Below are 22,896 nucleotides of genomic sequence, written 5' to 3'. Positions count from 1 at the left end.
AAAATTTGTTCCAAAAAAAATAAGTGATCAGGTATTCATTTGTTATTTAATGTGATATACGCTCAAATATGTCAAATTTAGTACTTAATAAATTCAGATTTTAAATTTCAAATTTCAGATTTCGATTTTCAAATTTCTGTTTTATCAAATGCACCATTAGTTTTCTGGATCTCAAAACTCCAAAGTTTTCACACGGATGGTAATTGAAGTCTTCATCTGGACGCATGAAGTAAGAAAGCTTTGGGGGATGAGCAAACACTTGTTAACACATATAAATTACATTTAACTTGTCATATAAATATACAATATCACAAGTATTGCACCTCTCAATTAAAAACTTTTTCAAATTTTCAAAAAAAAAAACTTTTGAGACCCGATTAACGACGTGCACCCATTAATCAAACCATATTAAAATATATTAAGTCGCAGTTTTGATCTGGAACTGCTTTAACCATACTTGATTGATGCATTATTAAGTAAAGAGGAACTTGATTAATGATAAAGAAATGGAAACTTCCTCATGACAGAGTGGCAACCAAAAGTCAGCACCACGTTCATCTCACCAACTTGATCATATTCTTTTTGACATAATTGTCTATTTAAACCCGCATAAGTGTATCATAAATCACAACATTAAGCTGCCTTCCAATCTAGTTGTATCGAAACAATGTCGATTTCTACTTTCTCACTGTTTTTGTTCATTCATGCAATCATGTCTCCTATCCATGCATCTTCTTCATTCTCAAAACCTATTTTATCCGATGGCCTCTGTGACATTACTCCTTACCCGGATTTCTGTAATTCTGAGATGCCTCAAAACAAATCAACCAACATATATGACTATGGCAGGTTGTCCATCCAGAAATCTCTTTCAACATCCCAAGTCATACTTTCTGCAATCAATCGTTACTTACATTCCGGAAGTTCTTCACAATCTCAGACCACAATATTTGCTCTTCAGGATTGCAAAATTCTCCTCAGTTCAAATGTGGATTTGTTATCAAGTGTTGCTGGAATTATAAAAGATATAGATGCCCTCCAAAGTTCACAATATGATGACTTGGACACTTGGCTTAGTGCAACCATTACCTACAAACAGACTTGTTTGGAGGGACTATATGCTGTGTCATCAGCTTGGGCCATAGCAAATGGCCTTTCACCTTCATTAGCTAATGGAACCATGCTTTGTAGCGTGTCCCTTGCACTTGTCAAGCATGGTTGGATCCCATCTACCCCAAAATCCAGACTGCTTGGTGAAAAATTCCCTTTTTCTGGTGCAAAATATGCAAGAAATCACTTGCCTCTGAGACTATCAAGGTGGCATCCTAAATTCTATGAGTCAACAATTGGAAGAAAACTCCTACAATCTGGTGGTGGTAGTGTTAACATTACCAAAGTAGTCGTGGTGAATCCTGATGGAAGTGGCAATTACACCACCATTAACGATGCCATTTCAGCTGCACCTAACAACACTCAAGCAGGCCGGGGATATTACCTGATTCATGTTGTTGCTGGAGTTTACCAAGAGTACATTTCTATTGCTAGTAACAAGAAGTATCTGATGATGGTTGGTGATGGCATAAACCAGACGATTATAACTGGTAATCATAGCGTTGGTGATGGATGGACAACCTTCAATTCTGCCACGTTTGGTACGTACACTTCTTCAATTATTTTACGACTTTGTTTAGTTAGTCCTTCGAATTGGTACTAGATAAAACTATACCTTGTTCTCGTTTGCCTTAGATTTTGCATAATCTATTGATATGAAATTTAGCTTTTTTTGGTTATTAAAAATTTTTATAATTTAAATACAAAAACTAAACGAGAACATCAAAAAAGTTGATTTTCCAAAATAAAAAATCTATAATCAATTAAGAATAAGCCCTATGTTGGAGTCTCTCTGGAACTTTCCTCTAGATTTATTAAGAGTAAATTGTGTTGAACGATTTCTAGCAATATCATTTGTAATATTTTGTTTGTTCTATTAGAAACAAAAAATTGTTATAATTATGCAAAAACACTAGTTAAGAAAGTAGAAGCCCTGGCATTGTAGAATGAGGTTGTATGCATTCTGCATGCAGCTTCGTGAGGGATGTCAATGTTTGGCTATTTGAGTTAATACTGATCAGATGTGGTAAAGAGGTTTTGCACTACCCTATTGTAGCCTATGACCTAAGACTCTAGAGCATCCTTTTCCCTCCCCCAGATCAATTGATTTAGCTAGTAAGATCTAATTTAGGCTTATCTGATGATTAATTTCACGTTGAATAATGTTTTTCCCATGTTTACCTACGTGATAGATTAATTAAGAGAAATGAATCTTTATGGAGAAGGACGAATAAATTTGTAGTTTAACTCTTTGACAAATCATAATTGAACACAATTTGCAATTCTTTAAGCTGAAAATTTTATTACAAGAATGGACATAACTAATAGAAAGTCCAAGCCTTTGTTGGTCATTGGTAAATGTCTTCTTCTTTTCAATTGGCTGAAATGCTGGAACTGTCAGCCTCTTGCTCTATTCATTAATGTGTTTGGCTCTTTGACTAAATTGGGTAAAATTATTTTAGCCTGTTTCTATATATAGTACCAGCCTAGTTTTAAAACCCTTTTCCAACTGACTGGGTGGAGTTGCATATAGACCATATGGCGTGCAATTTCATTAGTCACAGTTGTTTGGTACCATAATTAGTAGATTGAGCCTTGACTTCTTTAAATTTTCTCTTTTTAATCCGCTCATCTGCAAAGAAATGAAATTGATTTTTTAGTGTTTGTCAATCACACCTTCTGAAGAATACGTAAAACTTAATCTAATTGTATACATCCAATACACAATGTCTCACTAGTTCATCAAATATTCCTATATATTCATTTCCTTGCTATTCTTATTTATTTTCCACAATGGAAAACTTACTTTGGAGGGATGACCTGCATATATTTATAAGGTTTGGGGGTCAATGTTAAAGTTTTTGATAATTTTTGTGAGGGCAAAAAGTTTATTAATTTGTTACTAACATCTATAAAATCCTTCTAAAATTCTTGGCAAAAATAAGGTAAATTACTTTTTAACCTTATGTGGTTTGATGCTTTACCACATAACCCCCCTTTTTTGTTTCTTATTTATTTATTTATTTTTATTTCCCTTCCATTTTTGTTGTTTCTTATTTGTTTATATTTTACTTCCCTTCCATCATTTTTCTATTTGGAGAAAATTAAAATTTTGTAGGCCAAAATATAGGTTTTCAAAATCATCTCTTCTCTCCAAGAGAGAGAGAGAGGGGAAAAAGAAAAAAAATGTAGTAAAAGGGTTAATTTATTAATTTATTAGTTTTACTTTGACTTTTTACTATTGACTATTAGTTTTAAGGGAAAAATTAATGATGACGCTTTAACCCAAACCATGAGAGAGCTATACATAAGTTTTCAAACCATAAAGAGATTATGTTATAAGGTAAAAGGTAAAAGGTAAAAGGTAATTTACCCCCAAAAAATATAAATTCCTAATGCTTGGGGGCGGTACACCTTAATTGGTTCCTTCCCTCCTGACTAAGATGATTTTTTCACATCGAACCAGGGCAACTTGTGCTTCCAAATCTCCCTCAAAAGTTCGAGTTTTCTTATTTTCTTTGTGTGTGTGGGTGGGGTTTTGTGGTTGGGGGGGGGGGGGGGGGGGGAGAATGAGAGCCAATCGTCTCATGTTTGGCCTGTTATATTTCAGAAATCAAAACTACATGTTGGTACATATCTCAACATAATATATATTTCTTGCAGCCGTGGTTGCACAAGGATTTGTTGCAGTTAATATTACGTTCCGTAATACTGCTGGAGCAGCAAAATACCAAGCTGTGGCTGTTCGAAATGGTGCTGATCTTTCTACATTTTACAACTGCAGTTTTGAAGGTTACCAAGACACATTATACACCCACTCTATGAGGCAGTTTTACAGGGAATGTGACATATATGGAACCATAGACTACATTTTCGGAAATGCCGCTGTTGTTTTCCAGCTCTGCAACATGTACTCAAGACTTCCTCTCCAAGGTCAATTCAACACCATCACTGCCCAAGGAAAAACCGACATAAACCAAAATACTGGTACTTCTATTCTAGATTGCAACATTTTGGCCGCGACTGACTTATCTCTGAGCAATGCAACGGTACAAACGTATCTTGGACGACCATGGAAGAATTATTCCACGACGGTTTATATGGAATCCTTCATGGATAGTTTGATTAATCCTGCTGGTTGGGCTGCATGGTCAGGGGATTTTGCGCTAAGTACATTGTACTATGCTGAGTATAACAACTCTGGTCCGGGATCGAACAGGGTTACATGGCCTGGCTATCATGTGATCACAAGTGCATCTGCTGTTGTTAATTTCACTGTGTCCATTTTCATATCTGGGGACTTCTGGTTGCCTGCTACCGGAGTTCCTTACATTGGTGGCTTTCTTTATGCCTAAAAATCCTTCCATTTGGGCGGGTCTTGTTTTGGTTGAAGCTGGTGCAAGATTAGAAAGACGAAAATTAATAAACTGAGATTTATCTATATAATTTTTAGGATTAATCTTTTCTACACTAACAATGCATACACTGTCAGTTTTGGATGAATGATAACTATGTAAAATTTGAATTTGAAATTTAACTTTTGTACATGTATCATGAATCTAACGGTGATAGTATACACTGTCAGTGAATATAAAATTTACCTTACTTTTTACCTTATATTCTAAACAGTTTAGCTTGGCTAAATAGATAGCATCTAATCTTATTTTACAATGTTGTAATCATATCACTTGAAGGCTTTGGCTTTTAGTCTTTCTTAATGTGAGCTTTGTTTTGGTTGCTAAATCTTATGCCAAACTCCTTGGATCACATGGTGGGAATGGTTGGAGAAAGTGAGGTGATTAATCTTTTCAAGCCAAATATTTCTTGAATAATTAAGTGTGTGGCCAAAGTTTGAGAAAGCTTCTAAGAAGGAAATAAACTGGGGCGAGGCAACTTTGGGTAAACTCATAATCGATTTAATTAAGGTGATAATTAGACTGTAGGATGGAACTTGTATACCGTAATACCCTTTCAATTCGGCTTTATTGAACTTTGGCATCAGAAATGTTTTAACTTCGCTGTAACTATGATATGATTAAAGGCAAAGGAAAAGAGATTTTGCAGCTTATTTTATCAATGATCAAAATCAAAAAACAAAAAAAAATTATTTTGTATGATTTATTTGCACTATAAGAGATGATTTCCTTGCGACCAACGTGGAAAATTATACGAAATAAAATTAACATAAAAGGGTCTTATAGAATCTAAACTTTAGTCTTGTGTGAAGAATAAAGCTCCTAAATGATTAATTCATTTTGATTGCAGTTATATGCTTGATATTGTATGAATCAATTGAAGTACGTATACATGCTTGTTTTGGCCATTATGTAGCACATATTGATAACGTATTGTCGAATGTTCAATTTAACTCACTTTGATTTAAAAAACCATACTATATCTTCTTGCGGTTTTGACTAAATTGAAAATTGAATGAAAACATTTCTTGTATAGCAGGGAGATTATTGATATTTCACACACAACCGTTAAATTGGATGCTTTTTGTCTAATTTTCAATTTAGTCGAAATTACAGGGAATTACAGTGTAAGTTTCTAAATCAGTGGGAGTTAAACTAGACATTCAACAAATCACATGGAATTTTTTGGTATTTTACCTAAAATTTATCCAACACAAGTTTATAGCGTGTGCAAGAAGTGTCCTCCGTAATTTAAGACATTTTTTTGTGTCTAAATGGTTAGATTGGATGTTTGCCGTGTCCTATTCGTGTGATGTGATTGTGTCCATACTTGCTAATAGTTCCACTATATAAGCAAAGAAAACAGCCGAATGTTAATCACCACTTGCTAACCATAGTAAAAACATCTCTAACTCTCCATACTAGTTTCTCTCTGAGCCTCATGTTCTATAACAGAATAACTACTAAAAGTTTCACATACTGATTTACACACCACCTATAAAACAATCTTTCTAGTAATTCTCCAGGGCCAACAGCATCCTGCAGGCTAATAGATAGCTTGAAAGGGGAGGGTCACAAAGTAGCTGTTCTGGCCCTTCTCCACTGAACATCAGGTTAATAATTCGTTCTATTAGCCACAACCTTTCTGAAAAAGTTATAAGAAAAGTGATTTCATTTGGCAGTTGTTGATAGCTATACAATTGCCAAATATGGCTGGCCAGGCCAAGAAGAAATTTGCCATTCTTGGCGTTGCTTCACTTGTCCTAGTGGCTATGGTGGTTGCCGTCACCTTGGGCACCCAAAACTCCGACACCGACAACTACAATCACCAAGAAGTTTCTGACTCCCAGAAGGCCATCCAGACAATCTGTGAACCTACAGATTACAAAGAGACTTGCATCAAGACCCTACAAGCCGAAGCTGGAAATTCCACAGATCCCAAAGAACTCATTCAGGCTGCATTCAAGGTTACCACTAATTACATCAACGAAGCAGCCAAGAACTCAACTGTTTTGCAAGAGCTTCAGAAAGATCCCAGAACCAAATTGGCTCTTGAAAACTGCAAAGAGCTTGCACACCAGGCTGTTGAGGATCTTGAAAGATCTTTTGCCAAGTTCCAAACTTTTGATTTCAGCAACATAGATGACATGCTTGCTGATATCAAGGTTTGGCTCAGTGGTGCCCTTACATATCAACAGACATGTCTGGATGGTTTTGAAGGTGCCGAGGGAGATGCAGGAGAGAAAATGAGGCAATCTCTGGAGACTAGTATGGAACTGACAAGCAATGGTCTTGCCATGATCAATGACATCTCTTCAGTCCTCACAAGTTTGGAACTTCCTGCCTTCACAAATCGTCGTCTCCTATCTGATGATATCCTCGGTCACGGTATGGACATTTTACCTTCTTGGATAGATGAAGGAAGGCGCAGGCTCCTTCGAGCTAAGCCAAGTAAAGTTAAACCTGATCTCATTGTTGCCAAGGATGGATCCGGCAATTTCACGACGATCAACGAGGCACTCCTGAATATCACCAAAAATGAAGAAAAACGATTTGTGCTCTACATCAAAGAGGGTGTCTACGAAGAGAAGGTGACCTTTCATAAGAACTTGCTTCATTTGACGGTTATCGGTGATGGCCCAACCAAGACAAGGATTACTGGAAAATTGAATTTCATTGATGGAGTTCCTACTTACCACACAGCTACAGTCGGTATGTATTCTCTCCCTTTTTTTTTTTCTTCCAATTTTTATGATACATTGCCTTGGTTTACTAATAATATATCAAACAAAGGACACAACGCCAGTAATTCAAATGGGAATGTAACTTTTTCCTTTTTGGATTTCTAATCTTGTGAGAAATATCTTTGAATGCAGCTGTGCTTGGAGACTTTTTCATTGCCAGGGACATTGGGTTCGAGAATGCTGCTGGCCCTGAAAAGCATCAAGCCGTGGCAGTGCGTGTTGGAGCTGACAAAACAATTTTCTACAATTGCCATTTCGATGGCTTCCAAGATACTCTCTATGCACACACCTATCGCCAATTCTACCGCAACTGTAAAATCTCTGGAACCATAGATTTTGTATTTGGTGATAGTGCTGCCGTGCTCCAAAACTGCACATTGGAGGTCAGAAAGCCTCTGGACAATCAACAGTGTATCGTCACAGCACAAGGCAGGAAGGACGCGCGCCAGCCAACAGGTCTGGTGCTACAGAATTGCAGCTTTGTGGCCGATCCAGCATATTTCCCATACAGATTTCAACTCAAATCATATCTTGGCCGTCCATGGAAAGAATTCTCAAGAACCATCATCATGGAATCTTTCATTGATGATTTGATCCAGCCGGAGGGATGGTTGGCCTGGAATGGCTCTTTTGCTCTCGACACACTCTTCTATGCTGAATTCAACAACAGAGGACCTTCCTCCAATAAGATGCTCCGTGCTCAATGGAATGGTGTTAAGGAGCTTCCATCATCTCGAGTTGAACGTTTTCTTGCAGCCAAATTCATCGACGGCAATCACTGGGTAAAATCAGCTCATATCCCCTACAACTCTGGATTCATTTACCCACCACCACAGGAGGATCCCAGTGTTAAATACTCCCCTGTAGCACCAGAAGAAACCAAAGACTTAGGCTCAGACAGAAGCAAGGAGGCATTCTATTTCCGTCAACCAGCAGCAACTGATAATGCAGACATTGGATCTGCATCAATAGCAGCCCCTCCTCTTACAAGCTATGGCCTTCCTCCAGCTTTGAGCCCAGTTGCCGCTCCAGCTCCCGCTCCCATTCCCACTCCCACTCGCAAACGGAGATCAGGTTCACGTCTTAGGCGGCTTATAGCAAAGATTTGGTGACATGTTGGCATCTGTAATCCGACGGTAGAATATTCCAGTGATCAAATCGCAATGAACTGTAAGATTCAATTTTCCCATGACAATGCAGACAGCTCGAAGGAATCAAGTGTAGAAATCTCGAGTTAAAAAGACTTTTTTTTTTTTTTTTTGGAAATAACCAATTGTGTATTTTTTTTTATCCCTTTTGTAATTTCGTTTTCTTCACTTAATGTTAAGTTCATGGCCAATTTGTAGTAATTTATATTCTTTTTTTTTTTTTTGGAATATGGTAGTAGTAACAGTAGTAATTTATATTCGTTTATGGTTTATCATATATATCAAGATTTTTGTTTTAATGTATTGCCATTATATTTCTGAACATATATTTCAAATGCTTAATAACATAATTCCGTATTAACATAGGGGAGAAAAAGTAGTAACTTTTGTTTGTGTCTATATATATATATATAGAGAGAGAGAGAGAGAGTAGCTACTAGCATTCATCTCTTTTTACCATTAGTTTCTTGCTTGTCTAATAATATCCAGACTTCAATGTCCTTTTGATACTTGGCTATGAGTCTTTAAGTGCAAAACTTGTCTTGGCTGTATACGGCAAATCTCATAGGTTTTCATGCGGAAAAGGAAAGGTATTTGAAAAATGACATTTTTTGAGGGATATAAGTTCTTCATGTGAGGTAACGTAGAAAACAAACAATTAGCTTGCTCCATCTCCTAACCAATAAAATAAGCCAACTCAGTTCATGCGAGGGTGAGAAATCAATGAATCATAAGAAGAAGAAGAAGAAGTGATTCATATGTTGCTTGGGTCATAATTCAGTTATGGGTTAATGATAAAATCATCCCATTAGTCACTGGCAAATTAATACCACTATGATATTTTGCATAGCCAATTAGGACCACAAAAATTGATACATAAAATTTAGGAAAATGTTATTTGCACTTCCACTATCGTTTTAATCACATAGTTTTTATTTATTAAATTATATGATAAAACAAAATGATGGGAGTGCAAATAAGAAAAAATGAAGTCCAAATAGGCTTTTCCCAAATTTTATTATAGAAACAAGAATTTACAAACCAATTCAAGATCAGCTACAAGTTTGTTAGAGAGACAAGAGTTCTGTAATTTGTTAATAAAAATTATACCTACAGATGACTGTGAAGTATGTCTGCAGGGTGTTTGAGGCATTCATTTGATTAAGTTCATCCATTTGCCTGTTGAAAAACTTAAACTTAATCATGAAAGTGGCTAAATGCATGCAAGGGAAAACACATGAAAATTAATGTGACAATTTAAATGTAAATTATGTATCAGGCAGTGTATGTTAACCATGAAAATATCTATAATTTTCCTATATTAACACAAACTCAAACCCTTCAACACTTTTCCTTCAAACAAAAAAAAAAAACCCTTCAACACTTTCAAAAGAACAGAAGTGAGAGCACAAGATTTCTAATTTGTAGCTAGAAAAGTAAATAAGAATCTTCGTATTTTGTCTCAAACTGAGCTCTTGATTCACAAAGCTTTCTTTCCTACTTTTTGGTCCACTATTCCCATGTCAAAAATAGGTTTCAATCGAATATTGACTCACGACGTACTTACATCATCATGAAGGCCTTAAACCCAAGGATCTTCATTTGGGAACAAACAAAATGAAAGTGAAAAAAGGGGGGCTAAAAAAGAAATTTATAGCAAAATATGGTGCTTTTAGATTTTTTTTTTTTTTTTAAATTATTGTGACACTTTTCTAATAAATATATTGATGAGATTTAAAAAATGGTTAAAATAGTTTTAAAAAACACTATACAAATGAAAGTTTAGTCTAAGCATCATCACCTTCAAGAATTTAATGTTTACATACAAATAAGTCTCATTTAGTTATAAGCTAAGGGAGTTTTATGATCAATGCAATTTCTCCTTTATTTATAGGGAAGGAAATGAGGTGTGTCATACGCTAGCAAAATTCACTTTGAAGCTAGTTAATGATGTGTATTGAGAAACAAATTTCCCGGGTTGGATAAAATATCTAGCACGAAAGGATTGTGAGGGCAGTTTGTCCCTTTTGTAAAGCATACTTGTATTATCAAGTTTTAAATCAATACAAATGTTATCGTTTTGATAAAAAAAAAAGTTATATGGAATTGCATTCTTTTCCCTCTTTTGTACAACATATTGATCTACTTATTGAATACAAATAAAATATTTTTGTATATGTTCTTAGAATTTCTGAAAATATGTATTGCAAATCAAACTAACATTGCTAAAAATTTATGAAGTTGAAATTACAAACACCACCAAGTTAAACTAAAAATTTAAAATCTTGCTACTTCGCAATTATTACAATGACATTATTAGTTTTAATATCCATATCACAGTGTAGAGAGTTGTCCATCATATTTCTTTTTTAAAGTTTCACATCAAATTAGAGAGCCATCCAATATAATTTTTTCCCATTATTCTAGATTCCTTATAATCTAGTCAAAACCATATTAAACTTTATTCAATTTTTTACTAGTTTTTTAAGTTTGATTAAAGATAACAAAACTTTGCAGGGTTCGTTTTAGGAAAAAGTGCAGTCATTGGAGTAAAATTTAGAAAATTAAAAATAGCAGTCCTAGTTGTACACTTGTACTAGGTACAACAAAGCAAAGAAAGGTTAAAAATTAAAATAAAGAAAAAAAAAAAAGCACAAAACCCTTGTTACCACGTCGTTTAAGTCCCAACCGTTCACCAGTATACCAATCGAAAGTCGAAGCTCATCCCAGATTTTGCAAAAGGAGAAGAGAACTTCCCAAATCTCTGGCGTAAGTATGCCGGCCTCCTCCACCTCTTCATCCTCGGCGTCCTCTTCATCGGACAACTCGTCGGATTCTTCGCCTCGGCGCCACCGTCGTCGCCGCCGTCAACGCCGAGACAAAGACAAAGACCGAGACGAGCTCAAGGTCAGCAAGAAAAGCCACCACCGCTCTTCTGAATCCAAACGGCGTCGTCATAAGCGCCACTCCTCCTCGTCCGACCGATACTCTTCTTACTCCTCTTCCGCTTCATCGGATGATGATTACAGGTCTCATTTTTTTTTTCGACCCTTCCCTTTGATCTTGTATTTTAATTATTTCGAAAAGAAAATCTCCCCTCTGTTATTTGATGAAGTTTGGATTTTTCTTTTCTCGGAAATCTGTAGACTGACGTTTGTTCTAGGATGTTACGGATTGCATTTGGTTGTTTTGGGGATTGTAGTTCTTTATTTTTTCTTTTTTTGTTGTGGGGGGGGGGGGGGGGGGGCGTGATTTATTTAATTTAGATTCTTTTTCTAAGGTTGCATTTAATTTTCGTGAATTCTGCCTTGTAAAAAAGCAGTGAAAAATGCAACGGGTGGTTGGGTAGAGAAGATTTTAGCTTCTTGTTCTGAAAATAATATTGAGCTTTTAGTAAGCTAAAAGGAAGCTATAGATATGTAGGAACATCTAAGAATATTCTTTAGCTGGAAGTAAGCAGTGCTAGATTAAACATACTATTAGCTATGAAATCCGACCTTTAGGGTAAGGTAGACCATTGTTGTCATCTACTTGCTAATTCAAGCTGCAATACAAGGAGGCATAATGGAGGCGTTCATAAAGGCATTACTTAGGTCACTTTGGTGCCTTGACAGTCTGCGACAGTATATAAACCTTGTATTTGCGGTGGTTTATTGTTTTTTACTTTTCTGTCTAGGCTTGGGGTTAGAAACCTTGTTTTGAGGGTACGAGCTTTGTTGTTTATGACCTAAACTGTTTTAATATCATTTTTCAAGGATATTCATTCTCTTTCACTTTGTTTTCAACTTCAGCGTGGGCTCCCCTTGGGCAACCTACGCACTTGTTGTAGTTAGGAGACACTTGCTGTGAAGGTGTTTGTAATGTCAGTTGAATGTAAGTCTAGTCACTTGCTTGAAATCATTTATTAATTCAATGCAAAATTTTCGGCTTTGCCTTTGTCAAAATTTTTCTTCGATTTTTCCTTATGAGATGGTGGTACCAATTTGAACTTTATACTTTCAACTATTCTTAGCTTGAATAGAAAGCTTTCATAATATAGAGGCGGTGCAGTCAGCAGATACTGCTATGAAGAGAAGGGACGGGGACGGGGGATAATATGCTGCCTATATTTTGCCATTTTGTTGATGATTTTTATGCCTCTCCACCTTGGGCAAAGAGTAGATGAAACTCATAATATAAAGATACGCAAATAGGTTAGATAGATACACAAAATTAACTATTTCATAGGTTGAGCAGACTAATAGAATGCAAATTATATTAAACAGACAAAACATGGAATGCTAGGAATCAATAACTTGTTCACTCCATGAGATGGTGCTCATTCTATTGGATCTGATTTTAATTTGTCTATTGGTAACATGGTTACCTGGTACTGAGCAAGAAATGGTAGAAGCTTGGTCAAGATTCCTTAATACGATTTGCACTGGAAATACAGTACTATCGCATTAGCCTAAATCAGTTCAAATTTTTCACAAGTCTCTTCAAAATTGTTTAATACTACCATGTGGTCAACTTCTTTTTAGCTATAAAAGTTGGAACTGTATTTTCCTGAAGCCTGCTTCAAGTCTGATCTCTTACTTGTTCCAAAAGTGCAGGAAATCTACATTAAAAAACTGGAAAGTAATTGGTAGTTAGGAGGTTTCCTAGTATCTATAAGGTTTCTTAAAATGCTTTTAATTCTGTTTTCGTTTGATCCGATGTTAAAGGGGGTTGCTTGGTTTATTGCGGTCTAAAGATGGGCAGATCATCTTACTTATTAGGCAATCTCTGTAAGGCTTACCTAAAAGTTCTCTGCTCTGTTAATAAACTCATTATGCCGTGCATTAGAGGGTCTGTACATTATGTTGTTCTCAAATGATGCCATATTGCACTTTGGCTTTTCCCCCTCAAACACAAGGAACTTGAATTTGAATTTCTATTAATGTATATATGCTGCAGATTGAAAAAGTGACTTCGAATTACTATTTGGTTTAATTAAACTATAACTGGAACTTGGAGATTTCGTCTCATGCCATATTTTTTGTTATTGCAGTTCCTCTGATAGTGAACATGAAGCATCAAATCGTTCAAAGAGGCACAAATCGAGTGACAGACCCAAGAAGGTTGTCTTGAATAATGACTTTATTTACTTTCCATTGGTTACTATTCCTCTCCCATTGTGTAACCTTCTAATGGCTTCTGATCTTTCAGAGCAAGGATAAAGAGAAAAGGAAAAGCCATCAGCATAAACGTCACAAGCACAAAGTCAAAGAGGTAGATTACTGGTTCAGCTTTGGATTAGAGTGATCACATCCCTAATTTTGTGATTGAAACAACCTTCTTAGCCATGTTAAGAGTTCTCTCATGTGTGGTAGTTTATTGGTTTTGTTTTTATGAATTGGTGTATACTTTTTTGACGTGACTCTTATAATACTTTCTGTCTGTTTTAATTAATGGCTCTTCGAAATTGGAGCTGGGTCTGTGGCATGATGATGGGGTGGTTGATTGGCTTGCTTGGATGTTGTTTCTGCCTCGGATTTTATCCTGGTAATGGGAGCTATATATAGAAGCAGCAGGAGGAGAGTAGCAGCCCTGTGCAGCTGTCTAAGGTTGTCTTTTCGCCCTCAAAGATTTCCTTTTGAAATTTGCTGCTTAAGTTTTGTTTTCCTCTGTGAACTAATTTATATTCTGGGTACAATACAGTTTCTGGGACGAGACAAAGATGACGGTGTCCGTCGTAGTGCTGTCTCTGGCAAAAAGGTAGATGTCCGGCTTCTTAAAATTAGCACAATATAGTCATCTAAATGTAAAACATTAATGCAAACTGGTGTCTAGGAGGATTTCATGACTCTATATTGTGCGTAGATCTTCTTACTGAAATATGAAAAAGTCAGATGAGCTGACTCAATGCTTATGCTAGAAAAGATTTGCTTTCTACTGGTTGCATTTGATTCGCATTAAGTAGCTTTAGATTGTCATATATATTATCAGGAAGGCGCCTCAGGTTATATCGTGTTCTTGACTTGTAGATTCTATTAAAGCTTGAGAAATCAAAGGAGGACAAAATGGCAGAAAATAATCGGAACAAGCTACTGAATTTCTTGAATGCTAGTTATGATTGATCAGGGACCCCAGAAAGGTTTCCTGGAATGGGATTTCTTGGGGCAGATGATTGAAGCTGTACGACATTCATGAGGATTCAAAGGCACTCCATATATTAGTTAATTACAAGATATGGAATTGTGTTCTTTCTCCACCTCATGGTTTTTTGAGAACTTATATGGTTGTTGTATCATTATTATTATTATTATTATTTTTGACATTGTATCTCGATTTTGCATTTCTGACATTCAGCGTTATACGACTCCTGATTTTGCGTTATTTAGTTGTATCAAAAGCTGTTACATCAAAACTGTTTTGGTGATCTTTTGGGGCATCCACAGCCATCTTCCCTGGCTTTTATATTACAAATAGATAAGGCCCCGGACTGGAGTTAAAAAGAAAATTGGGAAGGTTGTTATCATCAACTGATTGAGGTGCTGATCAATTATAGTATAAAATGTGCCGCAAGATGTTCCAAGATAAGTTTTCTTGATCCGCATCCAATACTTTGATTTAACTTCAAGCAATGTCCGACTCCGAACTATATTAGCATGTTATTTTGGGATGCAAGTTAAAGAATCTTTTACCTTAAATATGCTCTTTTGGATTGCTATGTTCAATATTTTCATTGTACTTGCAGGCCGTGTAAGTTTGTTCATTTGTAGCGCTATTTTTGTGATAACATTAATCTTCGGAATGCATTCCATAGAATGCCATTTTGCAGATGTAATATACAGCCTTGCGTTGCCATACTAGATCAAGAATGGAAATGAAGTAGTTTGAGAGATTTAGAGGATGCCTTTATTTTTCCCCCAAAACGATAAACTTTCATCGCATAAAAACTGTGTTACAAAATTCTGAGCAACTGCTCTATCATATCTTCCTTGGTTAGCGTATTGAGCCAAGTTGGGAAGTTTCTTTCCCAGGTTACAACAGTAATCAAGCTCAGAGCAAAATTTGCCAGCGTATGACTAACTACATTGTCTATTCTTCTAGTGAAAGAGAAAATGCAAACATCAAACTCGTTCTTCAACTTGATAATATCCTTCAGAATTGTAGTGCAGTACACATTCTCAGCAGAGTTTTCTTGCAGCTTCCCTACTACATTTTTGCAATCTGATCGAATCTTTATTTCCTTCCATCCTTTCTGTTTAGCTTTCATTAAGGCCATTTGTATGGCTAATTCTTCTTCCACAGTTGGTTCTGAAGAACATTTTTGAGGAATTGCCCACGTGGAGATCAGTTTCCCTTCTGAGTTTCTAGTCACTATACCCCATCCAGCTTTCCCTCTTGATGTCTGTACCGCTGCATCTATATTGATTCTGATGCATTTCTCCCTTGGTGGAACCCATCTTTTATCTTCTTCTTTAGGCTCTCTGATCTCCTCTTGTTCCATTGTAGCTGTTTGTGCTTCTTTGCACTCTATCCATTCTGATATGGCCTTGTTGATCTGTGTCATTGGTTGTCTCTTCATTGTGTTGAACTGGAACTCGTTCCTCACCTTCCAAATCTGCCGTAAAATATTGATGGTTAAAGCAATATGATCATGACCATTTTCTCTCTGGGTCACTCCCAGAAGCTCAGTGCCAGAAGTTGTCTCTATACTTTTTCAGTCCATCCCATTTTATAGGAGCACATTTCCATATTGCTTCTGCATTTTCACAGAAGAAAAACATGTGCTCTAATGTTTCCACTTGATTGCCACAGACACTTGCACGTTGTTCTCCTTTTCCCATCCTAGTCTTTATCACTTCATTCACAAGTAGAAACCCCTTTAGGGATTTCCATATGAAGTGCTTCAACTTATGTTTCACATTCGTTCCCCCCCAACAGTTTCCATATTCTTGTTCTGCTCTCATTTCTGCTACTTTCTCCACCTATGATACTCCTGGATATCTTCTTTCTTTTCAGTTCCCTCGCCAGCATATACCCAAATCTTACTGTATACCCACCAGTTGGTGAGTGAAAACAATAGAACCTGTCTTTTGCCTTGCATGTACTTGGAGGGATTTTTAGTACTTCTCTTGTATCCTCACTGAAAATGGACTCTATCAATTGCTTGTTCCAATTTTCATTTGTGATCAGCTCTCTTACTTTGCTTATATATCTCCCCCAGTGGTGGTGATGACTTAACCAAGCCATTTTCTCTCCCTAGAAGCCACTTATTGATTATGAAAGAAAAAAGGGAAAATTATAGAAACCTCCCCTAAGGTTTTTGACAATTTCACTGGCCTCTTCTGAAGATTGTATTTATATACAAATCTCCCCTAAAATTTAACGTTTTGATAACAAAGTTAGTCTAATTAGAAAAATAATATTAAAAAAGTACTTTAAGAAGAAAGATGAAAATTTTATTTCATAAATGCCCCTTATGTATGTATATAAATCGTATTAGTAAAAGAATAAAAATAATTAAAAGTTAGTAATAATTAATGAACACATTTCATCACTCAAAAAGTTTATATTTAATAAATTAGACAATACAAATAAGCAACAAAACTACACTAATAATTACAAAATTCAATAAAATAGACCAGTCATTTCTTTTAACTTGATGTTTGATATGATTCTTGTGATTTTGAATAGAAAAATTTTTAAATTTTGTCTTTCTTTTCCCTCATTTCTTCCTTATTTTCATGAAATTACTTTACAATTGTCTCATTTATTTCCATAAAATTACTTTACAATTGTCACAACTTTAAAAGTTTCAAAGAAAATTGAAATGAGAGAAAAGAAAGGCAAAGTTTGAAAAATTTTTTGTTCAAATTACAAGAATCATAACAAATATTATGTTAAAAAAGATGACTAGTTTGTTTTGCCGAATCTTGTAATTATTAGTATAGTTTTGTTACTTATCTGTGCTGTCTAATTTATTAAATGTGAACTTTTTGAGTGGTTAAATGTGCATATTAATTATTTTTAATTATTAATTATTTTTATTCTTTTACTAATATGACTTATGTCCATGCATAAGGGGTATTTACGAAATAAAAGTTCTAACTCTCTGCTTAAAGTACTTTTTTAATGTTACTTTTTCTAATTGGACTAACCTTTTTATCAAAATCTTAATTTTAGGGGAGGTTTGTGTACTTTTACAAACTTCAGAGGAGGCTAGTGAAATTGTCAGAAACATCCGGGGAGATTTCCGAAATTATCCCAAGAAAAATGGATGAAAGGCAGGAGGGTTCAAAAGGAAATAAGAAGATGCATATGAGGGCAATAGCGTCATACAAAACTTGGCCCGGGAAACCTTTGATCCCCCAATCTTTGTATAAATACTAGCAGCCCAGGCCAATGACTTCGTTTTAGGGTTCGAGACCCCGCCATGCGGCCTCCTCATCTTCACCATTGTTCTGTATCTCTTCTTCATTTTGTCTTGGGTTTCTTCTCAGCAGAAGCTTCTTTTTTTTTTTTTTTTGGTTTTCTGTTCTTGTTTTACCTTTACTCTGTATCTCTTCTTCTTTTCGTCTTCGTTTTTTTTCCCAATAGCAATTTCTTTTTTGATTTTTTTTTGGTTTATTGTTTCTGGTTTATCGCACATAGTTCTTCTTGGCAATTCAATCACAACAGTTTCCAAGATTTTATCTGTGCGTAAAGAAATCATCCATTCTGCTTGAGCTTTCTCCCCATGAAACTGTGGAGCTATGCTTCAATGGTAATGGCTGACACCTCAACTATGACATTGTTCTTTCCCCTATAGAAAATGATATAATTTTTTCTTTCAAAACGTCCGAATCCTTGTCTTGCCATAATTGGCAAGAAATGGAAACAAAGTCAATTTTTTTCTTTTTGGGTAATGCCCCTTTGATTTGAAGGCCAAGTTTATAAATTTGACACGTTATTGTCTTTTCTTTTTCATTTTTTGCACATAAACTCTCAAATGAGGCATTAGCTACGAGGTGCTTGGTCATATCAATGCTATGCTTGTACTACTAGTTATTGATGTATTGTTTGTGTTCTGCAAATTGAAAATAAAGAGTGGCACTTGGCTCCTAATCAAAGATTAATCGTTATGAATCTAACTCTTACTCTTTATTTGGATTGCATCTTTCTAGATTTTTTCTAGAAAAATTATTATAACGATTTAATATATGTGAAGTAAAAATATAATTAAAAACTGTGTTCACGGAAAACGTAATAATTTTTCTTTGAAAAATTGCAGTGCAAACAACATTGAAGGATTTGTAGATCATCTCAAATGAAAAAATTGGATTAACTTCTTATATATAGATAGTGTAGTGATTTTTGTACACTAATAATTATGAATACATTATTGTATTTTTAAATTTGAATTCATGTTATCTGGTAATGATTTAAATTTATAACTGTAAAATATATTTATACTAATAGTGTACACAAAAATTTATTTTCAAAAATTTGACCTGAAAAATGTACACAATGTATAAAAATTTTACTCTAAAATTTGACAAAAAAAATCAAATCAAAAGAAGTAAAAAGATGTAATGTTTTTTTACCCCTTTTATAAGAGAGACGAAAAAGGAGTCAAGAGAAGTATGATGGACGGATCAGATGTTTTATTGCATCGAGGGACAGCAGCCCAACCCAAACCCATCATTGTCTTGCTGCCCAGTTTCCGACCTCAACTAAGCTTGTTTTGGATTGGATCTAACTCTCGTATGTAACATTGGCGTATTTTTTATGAAATGAAAAATTTGACCAAAAACTCTCAAATTAAAAGAAGTTTAATTGTCTTAGGAAATTGAATGAAAAGGAGTAATATGAATGGATAACGTTTTATTGCATTCCAGGGACAGGAGCCCAACCCAAACTGAACCAACTGGGTGGGTTTTTGGCCCATTCCAACCCTACAAATCTGTCAACTGGCAATCCACAACATCTACAACAAACTTTAGGGGCCTGGACCCGTGACAAACATTTTACCTTACGAAAATAATTTTAGGGAGATTTTACGGTCCTTTTTGATATCATATGCCCAAGTTAAATTCACTGTTAGATAGTGAAAAAGATGTTAGTGGCTCTTAAATATTAACAATTCCAAAGATTTAAAATCCAAACTATTATTTTTATTGAAAGATACAAGTTGAAGGGATAGTATTCAAAAGGGACCATAGAATTTTTCATAATTTAAACCAAGTAAAATTAGGGTTTGGAATCTGTTCTTGACCCAACAAAGAAAAAAAAGAAAACTTAAAAATTTGGGGAATGCTGAATTCTATTTTCCTCTTAAAGAAGTCTAATGAAATGTTTAACTATATCCCCAAAACCCAATCTAGCTAGTAAAGACATTAGGTAAGGTTCCTAGTTCAACTCTTAAACTCTCATCATTTTTCCCTTATCCCTTGTAAGGCTTAAGCTTAGAGTCTTCCCTTGTAAAAATAGTAACAATAGAAATTGCTTAACTTCTATAGTGTGAAAAAATCACTGCAATACTTTCTTTTCCAATTTGGCAAAACGCAACAAGTACTTTAGACAAAGGAGAAAATAAAGTAATTTAGGTAAGCTAATTCTGTACAAATTTATTCTTAAGATTACAAATAACCCACATGTTGAGAATATTACAAATAATCAGTAAAACTAACCCATAAAATAGTGAGAACTACAACGCAATAATATTGCACACTCACTCATAATATTGCATATTCCCTCGAATTCTCCTTGATCCAGTTGAGCCCTTCTCTATTATAGGCTAGAATAGGAGTAATGTAACAATTAGTGACTGATCCAAAAAAAAAAAAAACAAAGAACTCATAAAGAGTGGAAAAAAATTGCTTATAATGAAATTTGAATTGAGAATTTTTTAGTCTTAGGGCTTGAATTTTAATCACTAAATCAATGATTGGCATATATATATATATGAACATTTTTAACATGCATGATCAGCTTGTGGAGGTTCAATTTTAACATGCATGATGAGTGTGGGCCGTGGGAAGGTTAAGGAAGAGTGGCCAACTCTAGGCTCCCGTTCTAAACAGAGGATAAAAAATCCACAAACACAAATGAGTTAGACATTTAGATTTGAATATCTTATGAAATGAGAGTATACTACTGTTACGGTATAAGGTCCAACAAGCTACTTAGGAATCTATGGACAGAAACATCATGATTTCAAGTGCCTAACCCTAGACGGATTGACATTTGTTGGAGCTCATCTTCATTTATATTGATTTTTCAGATTTTTTGTATTTATTAATCTCAAATTTATATATATATATATTTGTGTCATTTTTTATTTAATGTATTTCTAGTATTTAATACAAATTTATTAAATAAAATGATTTTTAAAAGGAAAAAAGAATAAACTCTACGCGAATCGGTCGATACTTGAATGCTCAAAATTATTCCGTCTTCCTCCTCATTTACTCCCCCATTCATTTACATCTGTGCTCTATAATTTTCCTTTAGTGCCATCACAAACCATAATTATGCGGTCCCATTCCAAATTTCCGATGCATTGATATGTTCATACTACTTTCCTTATTAATGCTGCTACTCCTTTCAAAACATTTTTCTTCCTTTCTTATCGACTAGCGATTGGATGATGCTAAATCAGATAACTCAACTTGAACTTGCGAACAACTCGGTCAATAACTTGACTCGGGTTCGTTTTGACCGAGTTTGAGTTTGAATTTGAATTTGAACTACTCATTTGATCTCACGAGTCAAGTTCGAGTTCCAATATTTTGTGTTAGAAAGTTTGATGAGCTTAATCAAGTTTTTTATAATATATATATATATTTAATTTTTTATATTTATTATTGTGAAATGTCAATAATGTCTTTTATTTAAGATTATATGTAAAATATTAATTTTTATTACGTGAGCTCGATTAGACTCGAATAGGCTCAATTGATTTTGATTTAATTCGATTAAATTTAATTAAATTCAAACTCAAGTAAGGTAAATTGAAATCAAGTTTGAGATTGAACTCGAGTTCGACTTCTAAAAGCTTGATGAGCTCAGGCTTGAACTTGACCTCAGTCATTTTACCTATCTCGACTCGGCTCGTATGCACCCTACTAGGGATATTGCCAGAGCTAAAATCTTTCTGCCGGATCAATTTTGCACCAAATGCCCAAACTATCCTTACGGCCAGAGCTAAAATCTTCCTGCCAGAGCAATTTTGCACCAAATGCCCAAACTATCCTTACTCGGTAACTTGTGGCTGTATGGAAAACAAACCACTTTTCTTTCTGCCACTAGTCTCTGTCTTTCTGGGCAGTTCCATCTTTGTTTTTACATCTCTCAAATCCCAGTACCTCCATCCCCCTTCGATGATAAGATTGATCTTTGTGTGCCACCCTTTTGTCTCTCCCCTTTCGCTACTCTTCTATTTTGGTTCTTGGACAGCAAAATGAAATTCATAAAATAATCCATTTATCTTTTTGTTATTTTCTCCGTAAGAAGGATATGGGAGTTGTAGATTTAGGGTGTTTTATCGACAAACATAACTTTGATAATTTTATAAACCGTAATACAAGAAATATACTTTTTTTTTTCAGAGACGACAACTGTTATATAACCTAATATATATTACACTAGAGGGAGGAGACGGACCTAAAGAGGCCTAGAAGTAACTCGGAGGGGACTGAACCACCACCGGATCAGACGGGTGCACTATGTACCCGCCTAGATTTTTTCGAAGCCAAGCCACTTTAAATGTGGCATTTGGTGGGAGGCAAGGTTCAAACCTTACCTCCCACCCCACCAAACCTTAATGATTGGGTGGTGGCCACCAGCCTTTGGGCTGGTGGTTTAATACAAGAAATTTACTTGGCATATCTAAATTGTGGGTTTGGTCAAAAGGGAAAGCTTTGGGATACTAAACAAAAGACAGAACGGTTAGGGATTTTGGGCAGCAGATAAACAGGCTTGGATTGTTATTTTTTTTTCATTTGGCAACTCGTTTATGAATGTTTCTAGCTGGACTGGTGTTGAGTTTCATGTTTGCGGCTTTGAATACTGCGAGGGCATTATCACTATGAAGCTGCTGCAAGTCTTTATGGGAGGAAGAGGAAGTGTGAATTCAGGGAATAGAGGAAGAAGAAAGGCCCGCATGGCTTGGAAAACACTTACTGTTAACTCATCTGCCAATAGAGGGTAGTTAAGGTATTTGGAGTAAAATTGCCATGACAGAAAAATAATAGTATTTTTTTTGCCAAACACAATAGATTCTATGCTACACCTGTTCCTACTTTAGAGTCTAGATTAGGGGAAGAGGGGATCCAAAGGGACTAAAGGAAGAATTCGAAGGGGATTGAACCATCATCGATCCAGCACCTGTTGGCGAATTTTTTTTTGGAAATTTTGCATTTTTTAGAATGTAGGTAAAGGGATTTGATCCTTTACCTATTCTCATTCTCCTTGGTGGTCAACTATTCTAGAAGTAGTTGGTTTTGACAGAAAAATAATAGCTCT

The 22,896-nt window shown here is 35.3% G+C and overlaps 4 protein-coding genes across 5 annotated transcripts; 3 read left to right on the top strand and 1 right to left on the bottom strand.

Moving 5' to 3' along the window:
- The first annotated feature begins 756 nt into the window (after nt 1-756).
- On the top strand, nt 757-4,518 carry LOC113729440 (pectinesterase-like). Its single transcript, XM_027253735.2, has 2 exons — nt 757-1,652; nt 3,775-4,518. Exons 1-2 carry the CDS (start codon nt 809-811, stop codon nt 4,464-4,466), a joined length of 1,536 nt encoding a protein of 511 aa, XP_027109536.2. The 5' UTR covers nt 757-808; the 3' UTR covers nt 4,467-4,518.
- Nucleotides 4,519-5,930: 1,412 nt separating this feature from the next.
- On the top strand, nt 5,931-8,598 carry LOC113729647 (probable pectinesterase/pectinesterase inhibitor 58). The gene is made up of 2 exons (XM_027253906.2): nt 5,931-7,238; nt 7,403-8,598. The coding sequence occupies exons 1-2, from the start codon at nt 6,236-6,238 to the stop codon at nt 8,380-8,382; spliced, it is 1,983 nt and encodes a 660-aa protein (XP_027109707.1). The 5' UTR covers nt 5,931-6,235; the 3' UTR covers nt 8,383-8,598.
- A 2,498-nt stretch (nt 8,599-11,096) lies between these two features.
- Nucleotides 11,097-14,778, top strand: LOC113732900 (uncharacterized). Of its 2 annotated transcripts, none has more exons than XR_011840946.1 (6): nt 11,097-11,447; nt 13,451-13,520; nt 13,609-13,671; nt 13,871-14,006; nt 14,101-14,157; nt 14,427-14,778. XR_011840946.1 is itself a non-coding variant. In XM_027258936.2 (6 exons), the coding sequence occupies exons 1-6, from the start codon at nt 11,194-11,196 to the stop codon at nt 14,517-14,519; spliced, it is 579 nt and encodes a 192-aa protein (XP_027114737.1). In that variant the 5' UTR covers nt 11,100-11,193; the 3' UTR covers nt 14,520-14,778. The 2 variants fall into 2 exon arrangements, 1 of the variants encoding a protein (XP_027114737.1); XM_027258936.2 differs by having other exon boundaries at nt 11,100-11,447; nt 13,965-14,006.
- A 568-nt stretch (nt 14,779-15,346) lies between these two features.
- LOC140036450 (uncharacterized) lies at nt 15,347-15,958 on the bottom strand. Its single transcript, XM_072077870.1, has one exon. The coding sequence runs from the start codon at nt 15,956-15,958 to the stop codon at nt 15,347-15,349; it is 612 nt and encodes a 203-aa protein (XP_071933971.1).
- Between the last annotated feature and the right edge of the window lie 6,938 nt (nt 15,959-22,896).

This window comes from Coffea arabica, chromosome 2e (assembly GCF_036785885.1).
Source record: "Coffea arabica cultivar ET-39 chromosome 2e, Coffea Arabica ET-39 HiFi, whole genome shotgun sequence".
In the NCBI taxonomy this organism is placed as follows: domain Eukaryota; kingdom Viridiplantae; phylum Streptophyta; class Magnoliopsida; order Gentianales; family Rubiaceae; genus Coffea; species Coffea arabica.
This window is presented reverse-complemented; position numbering and strand designations above follow the sequence as displayed.

Coding starts and splice junctions, on each gene's coding strand:
- LOC113729440 (XM_027253735.2), top strand. CDS start 809: ATGCCTCAAAACAAATCAACCAACATATATGACTATGGCAGGTTGTCC. Junction 1,653..3,774: donor CTTCAATTCTGCCACGTTTG/GTACGTACACTT, acceptor TATTTCTTGCAG/CCGTGGTTGCACAAGGATTT.
- LOC113729647 (XM_027253906.2), top strand. CDS start 6,236: ATGGCTGGCCAGGCCAAGAAGAAATTTGCCATTCTTGGCGTTGCTTCA. Junction 7,239..7,402: donor TTACCACACAGCTACAGTCG/GTATGTATTCTC, acceptor CTTTGAATGCAG/CTGTGCTTGGAGACTTTTTC.
- LOC113732900 (XM_027258936.2), top strand. CDS start 11,194: ATGCCGGCCTCCTCCACCTCTTCATCCTCGGCGTCCTCTTCATCGGAC. Junction 13,672..13,964: donor ACAAGCACAAAGTCAAAGAG/GTAGATTACTGG, acceptor AGCTATATATAG/AAGCAGCAGGAGGAGAGTAG. Junction 14,158..14,426: donor GTGCTGTCTCTGGCAAAAAG/GTAGATGTCCGG, acceptor CTTGACTTGTAG/ATTCTATTAAAGCTTGAGAA.
- LOC140036450 (XM_072077870.1), bottom strand. CDS start 15,958: ATGACACAGATCAACAAGGCCATATCAGAATGGATAGAGTGCAAAGAA.